At 54.8% G+C, this 11,889-nt stretch overlaps 1 protein-coding gene across 1 annotated transcript; it reads left to right on the top strand.

Annotated features, from left to right (window-relative positions):
• Positions 1-3,118: 3,118 nt before the first annotated feature.
• Positions 3,119-11,507, top strand: LOC144490130 (HAUS augmin-like complex subunit 4). The gene is made up of 3 exons (XM_078207937.1): positions 3,119-3,243; positions 4,577-4,645; positions 11,082-11,507. Exons 1-3 carry the CDS (start codon positions 3,149-3,151, stop codon positions 11,263-11,265), a joined length of 348 nt encoding a protein of 115 aa, XP_078064063.1. The 5' UTR covers positions 3,119-3,148; the 3' UTR covers positions 11,266-11,507.
• Positions 11,508-11,889: the final 382 nt, after the last annotated feature.

The following is an 11,889-nucleotide window of genomic DNA, read 5'->3' as shown; positions in this document are numbered from 1 at the left end:
GGATAGTGTAGAGGGAGCTTTACTCTGTATCTAACCCCGTGCTGTACCTGTCCTGGGAGTGTTTGATGGGGGACAGTGTCGAGGGAGCTTTACTCTGTATCTAACCCCGTGCTGTACCTGTCCTGGGAGTGTTTGATGGGGGACAGTGTAGAGGGGGCTTTACTCTGTATCTAACCCCGTGCTGTACCTGTCCTGGGAGTGTTTGATGGGGACAGTGTAGAGGCAGCTTTACTCTGTATCTAACCCCGTGCTGTACCTGTCCTGGGAGTGTTTGATGAGGACAGTGTAGAGGGAGCTTTACTCTGTATCTAACCCCGTGCTGTACCTGTCCTGGGAGTGTTTGATGGGGGGACAGTGTAGAGGGAGCTTTACTCTGTATCTAACCCCGTGCTGTACCTGTCCTGGGAGTGTTTGATGGGGACAGTGTAGAGGGAGCTTTACTCTGTATCTAACCCCGTGCTGTACCTGTCGTGGGAGTGTTTGATGGGGGACAGTGTAGAGGGAGCTTTACTCTGTATCTAACCCCGTGCTGTACCTGTCCTGGGAGTGTTTGATGGGGACAGTGTAGAGGGAGCTTTACTCTGTATCTAACCCTGTGCTGTACCTGACCTGGGAGTGTTTGATGGGGGACAGTGTAGAGGGAGCTTTACTCTGTATCTAACCCCGTGCTGTACCTGACCTGGGAGTGTTTGATGCGGGACAGTGTAGAGGGAGCTTTACTCTGTATCTAACCCCGTGCTGTACCTGTCCTGGGAGTGTTTGATGGGGACAGTGTAGAGGGAGCTTTACTCTGTATCTAACCCCGTGCTGTACCTGTCCTGGGAGTGTTTGATGGGGGACAGTGTAGAGGGAGCTTTACTCTGTATCTCACCCCGTGCTGTACCTGTCCTGGGAGTGTTTGATGGGGACAGTGTAGAGGGAGCTTTACTCTGTATCTAACCCCGTGCTGTACCTGTCCTGGGAGTGTTTGATGGGGGGACAGTGTAGAGGGAGCTTTACTCTGTATCTAACCCCGTGCTGTACCTGTCCTGGGAGTGTTTGATGGGGGACAGTGTAGAGGGAGCTTTACTCTGTATCTAACCCCGTGCTGTACCTGTCCTGGGAGTGTTTGATGGGGACAGTGTAGAGGGAGCTTTACTCTGTATCTAACCCCGTGCTGTACCTGTCCTGGGAGTGTTTGATGGGGGACAGTGTAGAGGGAGCTTTACTCTGTATCTAACCCCGTGCTGTACCTGTCCTGGGAGTGTTTGATGGGGGACAGTGTAGAGGGAGCTTTACTCTGTATCTAACCCCGTGCTGTACCTGTCCTGGGAGTGTTTGATGGGGACAGTGTAGAGGGAGCTTTACTCTGTATCTAACCCCGTGCTGTACCTGTCCTGGGAGTGTTTGATGGGGGACAGTGTAGAGGGAGCTTTACTCTGTATCTAACCCCGTGCTGTACCTGTCCTGGGAGTGTTTGATGGGGACAGTGTAGAGGGAGCTTTACTCTGTATCTAACCCCGTGCTGTACCTGTCCTGGGAGTGTTTGATGGGGACAGTGCAGAGGGAGCTTTACTCTGTATCTAACCCCGTGCTGTACCTGTCCTGGGAGTATTTGATGGGGACAGTGTAGAGGGAGCTTTACTCTGTATCTAACCCCGTGCTGTACCTGTCCTGGGAGTGTTTGATGGGGGGACAGTGTAGAGGGAGCTTTACTCTGTATCTAACCCCGTGCTGTACCTGTCCTGGGAGTGTTTGATGGGGGACAGTGTAGAGGGAGCTTTACTCTGTATCTAACCCCATGCTGTACCTGTCCTGGGAGTGTTTGATGGGGGACAGTGTAGAGGGAGCTTTACTCTGTATCTAACCCCGTGCTGTACCTGTCCTGGGAGTGTTTGATGGGGACAGTGTAGAGGGAGCTTTACTCTGTATCTAACCCCGTGCTGTACCTGTCCTGGGAGTGTTTGATGGGGGACAGTGTAGAGGGAGCTTTACTCTGTATCTAACCCTGTGCTGTACCTGTCCTGGGAGTGTTTGATGGGGGATAGTGTAGAGGGGGCTTTACTCTGTATCTAACCCCGTGCTGTACCTGTCCTGGGAGTGTTTGATGGGGACAGTGTAGAGGGAGCTTTACTCTGTATCTAACCCCGTGCTGTACCTGTCCTGGGAGTGTTTGATGGGGGACAGTGTCGAGGGAGCTTTACTCTGTATCTAACCCCGTGCTGTACCTGTCCTGGGAGTGTTTGATGGGGGACAGTGTAGAGGGGGCTTTACTCTGTATCTAACCCCGTGCTGTACCTGTCCTGGGAGTGTTTGATGGGGACAGTGTAGAGGCAGCTTTACTCTGTATCTAACCCCGTGCTGTACCTGTCCTGGGAGTGTTTGATGAGGACAGTGTAGAGGGAGCTTTACTCTGTATCTAACCCCGTGCTGTACCTGTCCTGGGAGTGTTTGATGGGGGGACAGTGTAGAGGGAGCTTTACTCTGTATCTAACCCCGTGCTGTACCTGTCCTGGGAGTGTTTGATGGGGGACAGTGTAGAGGGAGCTTTAATCTGTATCTAACCCCGTGCTGTACCTGTCCTGGGAGTGTTTGATGGGGGACAGTGTAGAGGGAGCTTTACTCTGTATCTAACCCCGTGCTGTACCTGTCCTGGGAGTGTTTGATGGGGGACAGTGTAGAGGGAGCTTTACTCTGTATCTAACCCCGTGCTGTACCTGTCCTGGGAGTGTTTGATGGGGGACAGTGTAGAGGGAGCTTTACTCTGTATCTAACCCCGTGCTGTACCTGTCCTGGGAGTGTTTGATGGGGGCAGTGTAGAGGGAGCTTTACTCTGTATCTAACCCCGTGCTGTACCTGTCCTGGGAGTGTTTGATGGGGGACAGTGTAGAGGGAGCTTTACTCTGTATCTAACCCCGTGCTGTACCTGTCCTGGGAGTGTTTGATGGGGACAGTGTAGAGGGAGCTTTACTCTGTATCTAACCCCGTGCTGTACCTGTCCTGGGAGTGTTTGATGGGGACAGTGTAGAGGGAGCTTTACTCTGTATCTAACCCCGTGCTGTACCTGTCCTGGGAGTGTTTGATGGGGGACAGTGTCTCTAACTCTGTCTCTGTGTGACTGTCTCTCCCGCAGCTTCTGCATCGTACGTTTGAGCTGCTGCGACAGTTGATGGAGAAACACCGGCTGTGTTCTCAGCCGCAACTCGATGCTGAGTTTGAACAGTACCTGTGCATGAAGAGCAAGGCCATGTTCGCCAAGCTCGGGTGAGCCATCAACGGGACAGCGACAGGAAGGGAACGGGGGGGTGGTCGGGAACACATCGGGCCTCACTGACAGGACAGGGAACTAAACTACCCCCTCACCGACCTCCCCAACCCCTCCTTGACCTCTCCCGACCCCTCCCTGCAATCTCCTGACCCCTCCCCGACCTCCTGACCTCCCCACCTCTCCCTGACCCCCCCCAAGCCAATCCCGACCACTCCCCGAATCCCCCCAAGTCAATCCTGACCTCCCCGACCTTCTCCCTGACCTCCCCAAGCCAACGCCAACTTCCCTGACCTCTCCCGGCCCCTCCCCCAAGCTCCGCGCCCCCTCCCTGACTCCTGACCCCTCACCTGCCTCCTCAAGCCAGCCCCAACTTCCCTGACCTCTCCCGACCCCTCCCTGACCTCCCCAAGCCCACCCTGACCTCCCCGAGCCAACCCCAACCTCTCCCGACCCCTCCCTGACCTCCCCGAGCCAACCCCAACTTCCCCGACCACTCCCCGCCTTCTCCTGACCCCCTCCCCGACCTCTCTCTCTCTCTGCCCTCTGGGACAGAGGATGTGGAGGCTTTGGAGAGGGTACAGAAAAGATTTACCAGGATGTTGCCTGGTATGGAGGACATTAGCTATGAGGAGAGGTTGGAGAAACTCGGTTTGTTCTCACTGGAACGACGGAGGTTGAGGGGAGACCTGATAGAAGTCTACAAGATTATGAGGGGCATGGACAGAGTGGATAGTCAGAAGCTTTTTCCCCAGGGTGGAAGAGTCAATTACTAGGGGGGCACAGGTTTAAGGTGCGAGGGGCAAGGTTTAAAGGAGATGTACGAGGCAAGGTTTTACACAGAGGGTGGTGGGTGCCTGGAACTCGCTGCCGGGGGAGGGAGTGGAAGCGGATACGGTAGTGAGTTTTAAGGGGCGTCTGGACAAATACATGAATAGGATGGGAATAGAGGGATACGGTCCCCGGAAGGGGAGGGGGTTTTAGTTCAGTCGGGGCAGCATGGTCGGTGCAGGCTTGGAGGGCCGAAGGGCCTCTTCCTGGACAGTTCTTGGTTCAAATCCCACCATCTGCCGCGGGCGGGATTCGAACCCGGGTCCCCCAGAACATGAGCTGAGTTTCTGGATTAATATTCCAGCGATAATAGCACTGGGCCATCGGGTGTAGGAATGAGGGGGGAGGGTTGGGGGTCAGGGGGAGGATTACAGGGAAAGGAGGACTGTCCAATGACTGAGAGATTGGACGCAGGGTGAATTCTTACTGCGTGTCTCACTGCCTCGGGAAACCCAACCCCCAGCCAGGGTCTGAGTTTAACCAGTGCCCATTGTATTCCAGCCTGATGAAGCTCGAACTCCGACACCAGCTATTCAACCGGGAGACAGTGGAAGCTCATAACTGCATCCGGTACGTAACAGTCCACTCCGGCAGATACCACCCCCCCACCCTCCCATGGACCCAAACCCCTTCCCGTTCACTCCAACTGTACACAATCCCAATGGACCCAAACCCCTTCCCGCTCACTCCCACTGTACACAATCCCAATGGACACAAACCCCTTCCCGTTCACTCCCACTCTACACAATCCCAATCCCAAACCCCTTCCCGTTCACTCCCACTGTGCACAATCCCAATGGACCCAAACCCTTTCCCGTTCACTCCCACTGTACACAATCCCAATCCCAAACCCCTTCCCCATTCACTCCCACTGTACACAATCCCAATGGACCCAAACCCTTTCCCGTTCACTCCCACTGCACACAATCCCAATCCCAAACCCCTTCCCGTTCACTCCAACTGTACACAATCCCAATGGACACAAACCCCTTCCCGTTCACTCCCACTCTACACAATCCCAATCCCAAACCCTTTCCCGTTCACTCCCACTGTACACAATCCCAATCCCAAACCCCTTCCCATTCACTCCCACTGTACACAATCCCAATGGACCCAAACCCTTTCCCGTTCACTCCCACTGTACACAATCCCAATCCCAAACCCCTTCCCGTTCACTCCCACTGTACACAATCCCAATGGACCCAAACCCCTTCCCGTTCACTCCCACTGTACACAATCCCAATCCCAAACCCCTTCCCATTCACTCCCACTGTACACAATCCCAATGGACCCAAACCCCTTCCCGTTCACTCCCACTGTACACAATCCCAATGGACCCAAACTCCTTCCCGTTGACTCCCACTGTACACAATCCCAATCCCAAACCCCTTCCCATTCACTCCCACTGTACACAATCCCAATGGACCCAAACTCCTTCCCATTCACTCCCACTGTACACAATCCCAATCCCAAACCCCTTCCCGTTCACTCCCACTGTACACAATCCCAATGGACCCAAACTCCTTCCCATTCACTCCCACTGTACACAATCCCAATCCCAAACCCCTTCCCGTTCACTCCCACTGCACACAATCCCAAATCCCTTCCCGTTCACTCCCACTGTACACAATCCCAAACCCCTTCCCGTTCACTCCCACTGTACACAATCCCAAACCCCTTCCCATTCACTCCCACTGTGCACAATCCCAATGGACCCAAACCCTTTCCCGTTCACTCCCACTGTACACAATCCCAATGGACCCAAACCCCTTCCCGTTCACTCCCACTGTACACAATCCCAATGGACCCAAACCCTTTCCCGTTCACTCCCACTGTACACAATCCCAATCCCAAACCCCTTCCCGTTCACTCCCACTGTACACAATCCCAAACCCCTTCCCATTCACTCCCACTGTACACAATCCCAATCCCAAACCCCTTCCCGTTCACTCCCACTGTACACAATCCCCATCCCAAACCCCTTCCCATTCACTCCCACTGTACACAATCCCAAACCCCTTCCCATTCACTCCCGCTGTACACAATCCCAATCCCCTTCCCGTTCACTCCCACTGTCCACAATCCCAATCCCAAACCCCTTCCCGTTCACTCCCACTGTACACAATCCCAATGGACCCAAACCCCTTCCCGTTCACTCCCACTGTACACAATCCCAATGGACCCAAACCCTTTCCCGTTCACTCCCACTGTACACAATCCCAATGGACCCAAACCCCTTCCCGTTCACTCCCACTGGACACAATCCCAATCCCCTTCCCGTTCTCTCCCACTGTACACAATCCCAATCCCAAACCCCTTCCCGTTCACTCCCACTGTCCACAATCCCAAACCCCTTCCCGTTCACTCCCACTGTACACAATCCCAATGGACCCAAACCCCTTCCCGTTCACTCCCACTGTCCACAATCCCAAACCCCTTCCCATTCACTCCCACTGTACACAATCCCAATCCCCTTCCCGTTCACTCCCACTGTACACAATCCCCATCCCAAACCCCTTCCCATTCACTCCCACTGTACACAATCCCAAACCCCTTCCCATTCACTCCCACTGTACACAATCCCAATCCCCTTCCCGTTCACTCCCACTGTCCACAATCCCAATCCCAAACCCCTTCCCGTTCACTCCCACTGTACACAATCCCAATGGACCCAAACCCCTTCCCGTTCACTCCCACTGTACACAATCCCAATCCCAAACCCCTTCCCGTTCACTCCCACTGTACACAATCCCAATGGACCCAAACCCCTTCCCGTTCACTCCCACTGTACACAATCCCAATGGACCCAAACCCCTTCCCGTTCACTCCCACTGTACACAATCCCAATGGACCCAAACCCTTCCCGTTCACTCCCACTGTACACAATCCCAATGGACTCAAACCCCTTCCCATTCACTCCCACTGGACACAATCCCAAATCCCTTCCCGTTCACTCCCACTGTACACAATCCCAATCCCAAACCCCTTCCCGTTCACTCCCACTGTACACAATCCCAATGGACCCAAACCCCTTCCCGTTCACTCCCACTGTACACAATCCCAATGGACCCAAACCCCTTCCCGTTCACTCCCACTGTACACAATCCCAATCCCCTTCCTGTTCACTCCCACTGTACACAATCCCAATCCCCTTCCCGTTCACTCCCACTGTACACAATCCCAATCCCAATCCCCTTCCCGTTCACTCCCACTGTACACAATCCCAATCCCCTTCCCATTCACTCCCACTGTACACAATCCCAATCCCCTTCCCGTTCACTCCCACTGTACACAATCCCAATCCCCTTCCCGTTCACTCCCACTGTACACAATCCCAATCCCCTTCCCGTTCACTCCCACTGTACACAACCCCAATCCCAAACCCCTTCCCGTTCACTCCCACTGTACACAATCCCAATCCCCTTCCCATTCACTCCCACTGTACACAATCCCAATGGACCCAAACCCCTTCCCGTTCACTCCCACTGTACACAATCCCAATGGACCCAAACTCCTTCCCGTTGACTCCCACTGTACACAATCCCAATCCCAAACCCCTTCCCATTCACTCCCACTGTACACAATCCCAATGGACCCAAACTCCTTCCCATTCACTCCCACTGTACACAATCCCAATCCCAAACCCCTTCCCGTTCACTCCCACTGTACACAATCCCAATGGACCCAAACTCCTTCCCATTCACTCCCACTGTACACAATCCCAATCCCAAACCCCTTCCCGTTCACTCCCACTGCACACAATCCCAAACCCCTTCCCGTTCACTCCCACTGTACACAATCCCAAACCCCTTCCCGTTCACTCCCACTGTACACAATCCCAAACCCCTTCCCATTCACTCCCACTGTGCACAATCCCAATGGACCCAAACCCTTTCCCGTTCACTCCCACTGTACACAATCCCAATGGACCCAAACCCCTTCCCGTTCACTCCCACTGTACACAATCCCAATGGACCCAAACCCTTTCCCGTTCACTCCCACTGTACACAATCCCAATCCCAAACCCCTTCCCGTTCACTCCCACTGTACACAATCCCAAACCCCTTCCCATTCACTCCCACTGTACACAATCCCAATCCCAAACCCCTTCCCGTTCACTCCCACTGTACACAATCCCCATCCCAAACCCCTTCCCATTCACTCCCACTGTACACAATCCCAAACCCCTTCCCATTCACTCCCGCTGTACACAATCCCAATCCCCTTCCCGTTCACTCCCACTGTCCACAATCCCAATCCCAAACCCCTTCCCGTTCACTCCCACTGTACACAATCCCAATGGACCCAAACCCCTTCCCGTTCACTCCCACTGTACACAATCCCAATGGACCCAAACCCTTTCCCGTTCACTCCCACTGTACACAATCCCAATGGACCCAAACCCCTTCCCGTTCACTCCCACTGGACACAATCCCAATCCCCTTCCCGTTCTCTCCCACTGTACACAATCCCAATCCCAAACCCCTTCCCGTTCACTCCCACTGTCCACAATCCCAAACCCCTTCCCGTTCACTCCCACTGTACACAATCCCAATGGACCCAAACCCCTTCCCGTTCACTCCCACTGTCCACAATCCCAAACCCCTTCCCATTCACTCCCACTGTACACAATCCCAATCCCCTTCCCGTTCACTCCCACTGTACACAATCCCCATCCCAAACCCCTTCCCATTCACTCCCACTGTACACAATCCCAAACCCCTTCCCATTCACTCCCACTGTACACAATCCCAATCCCCTTCCCGTTCACTCCCACTGTCCACAATCCCAATCCCAAACCCCTTCCCGTTCACTCCCACTGTACACAATCCCAATGGACCCAAACCCCTTCCCGTTCACTCCCACTGTACACAATCCCAATCCCAAACCCCTTCCCGTTCACTCCCACTGTACACAATCCCAATGGACCCAAAACCCTTCCCGTTCACTCCCACTGTACACAATCCCAATGGACCCAAACCCCTTCCCGTTCACTCCCACTGTACACAATCCCAATGGACCCAAACCCTTCCCGTTCACTCCCACTGTACACAATCCCAATGGACTCAAACCCCTTCCCATTCACTCCCACTGGACACAATCCCAAATCCCTTCCCGTTCACTCCCACTGTACACAATCCCAATCCCAAACCCCTTCCCGTTCACTCCCACTGTACACAATCCCAATGGACCCAAACCCCTTCCCGTTCACTCCCACTGTACACAATCCCAATGGACCCAAACCCCTTCCTGTTCACTCCCACTGTACACAATCCCAATCCCCTTCCTGTTCACTCCCACTGTACACAATCCCAATCCCCTTCCCGTTCACTCCCACTGTACACAATCCCAATCCCAAACCCCTTCCCGTTCACTCCCACTGTACACAATCCCAATCCCAATCCCCTTCCCGTTCACTCCCACTGTACACAATCCCAATCCCCTTCCCATTCACTCCCACTGTACACAATCCCAATCCCCTTCCCGTTCACTCCCACTGTACACAATCCCAATCCCCTTCCCGTTCACTCCCACTGTACACAATCCCAATCCCCTTCCCGTTCACTCCCACTGTACACAACCCCAATCCCAAACCCCTTCCCGTTCACTCCCACTGTACACAATCCCAATCCCCTTCCCATTCACTCCCACTGTACACAATCCCAATGGACCCAAACCCCTTCCCATTCACTCCCACTGTCCATAATCCCAATCCCCTTCCCGTTCACTCCCACTGTACACAATCCCAAACCCCTTCCCGTTCACTCCCACTGTACACAATCCCAATCCCCTTCCCGTTCACTCCCACTGTACACAATCCCAATCCCCTTCCCGTTCACTCCCACTGTCCACAATCCCAATCCCCTTCCCGTTCACTCCCACTGTACACAATCCCAATCCCCTTCCCGTTCACTCCCACTGTCCACAATCCCAATCCCCTTCCCGTTCACTCCCACTGCACACAATCCCAATCCCCTTCCCGTTCACTCCCACTGTACACAATCCCAATCCCCTTCCCGTTCACTCCCACTGTACACAATCCCAATGGACCCAAACCCCTTCCCGTTCACTCCCACTGGACACAATCCCAATCCCAAACCCCTTCCCGTTCACTCCCACTGTACACAATCCCAATTCCCTTCCCGTTCACTCCCACTGTACACAATCCCAATGGACCCAAACCCCTTCCCGTTCACTCCCACTCTACACAATCCCAATCCCAAACCCCTTCCCATTCACTCCCACTGTACACAATCCCAATCCCCTTCCCCTTCACTCCCACTGTACACAATCCCAATCCCCTTCCCGTTCACTCCCACTCTACACAATCCCAATCCCCTTCCCGTTCACTCCCACTGTACACAATCCCAATGGACACAAACCCCTTCCCGTTCACTCCCACTGTACACAATCCCAATCCCCTTCCCGTTCACTCCCACTGTACACAATCCCAATGGACACAATCCCCTTCCCGTTCACTCCCACTGTACACAATCCCAATCCCCTTCCCGTTCACTCCCACTCTACACAATCCCAATCCCCTTCCCGTTCACTCCCACTCTACACAATCCCAATGGACCCAAACCCCTTCCCGTTCACTCCCACTCTACACAATCCCAATCCCCTTCCCGCTCACTCCCACTCTACACAATCCCAAACCCCTTCCCGCTCACTCCCACTGGACACAATCCCAATCCCCTTCCCGCTCACTCCCACTGTACACAATCCCAAACCCCTTCCCGCTCACTCCCACTGGACACAATCCCAAACCCCTTCCCGCTCACTCCCACTGGACACAATCCCAATCCCCTTCCCGTTCACTCCCACTGTACACAATCCCAATCCCCTTCCCGTTCACTCCCACTGGACACAATCCCAAACCCCTTCCCGCTCACTCCCACTGTACACAATCCCAATCCCCTTCCCGCTCACTCCCACTGGACACAATCCCAGTGGACGCTGATTTAATGGTGGGTTTTTTCCTGTGTTTTGCCCCCCGCTCCAGCGCTCTGCTACTGGAGCTGCTGGAGAAGCAGCAGCAGAGTGCCGACTCACTGCGCGGGACCCTGAGCCAGTACCAGATGCTGGGGCCGGATTTCGAGGAGCTGGCCTCCGAGTACAGCCGCCTCCGGGAGCTGCTGGACAACAAGAAGTGGGCCCTGGAAGAGTTCAGCAAGTCCCAGCGTTAGACCCGAGGAGGCCGGGACACGCGGTGTCCAGAGGCCGGACCTGCCCGGGGTTTCGGAGGCCGGGAGACGCGGTGTCCAGAGGCCGGACCTGCCCGGGGTTTCGGAGGCGGGGAGATGCTGTGGGATCAGGGGGAGACGCTGTGGGATCAGGGGGACACACTCCCGGATTCTGCCTCCTTCTCAATCCACGCTCCCTGAATCCCAGAGTCTTCAGGAGAAAATAATTCTGGCTAATGAGGTGGGGGGGGAGAGTTTCTTGGGGAGCGGGGGGCAGGGACAGTGAGAGTTTGTCGGGGGGGAGAGGGGGAGTGTTTGTCACGTGGGAGAGAGGGGGAGTTTGTCTCGGGGGGGAGAGAGGGAGAGTTTGTCTCGGGGGGGGGGGGGGGGAGTTTGTCTCGGGGGGGAGAGAGGGAGAGTTTGTCTTGGGGGGAGAGAGGGAGAGTTTGTCTCGGGGGGGGGGGGGTGGGGAGTTTGTCTCGGGGGGGAGAGAGGGAGAGTTTGTCTTGGGGGGAGAGAGGGAGAGTTTGTCTCGGGGGGGGAGGGGGGAGAGAGGGAGAGTTTGTCACGGGGGGAGAGAGGGAGAGTTTGTCTCGGGGGGGTGGGGAGAGAGGGAGAGTTTGTCTT

The sequence above is a fragment of the Mustelus asterias genome, unplaced genomic scaffold (genome assembly GCF_964213995.1).
Source record: "Mustelus asterias unplaced genomic scaffold, sMusAst1.hap1.1 HAP1_SCAFFOLD_2902, whole genome shotgun sequence".
Classification (NCBI taxonomy): Eukaryota; Metazoa; Chordata; class Chondrichthyes; order Carcharhiniformes; family Triakidae; genus Mustelus; species Mustelus asterias.
This window is presented reverse-complemented; position numbering and strand designations above follow the sequence as displayed.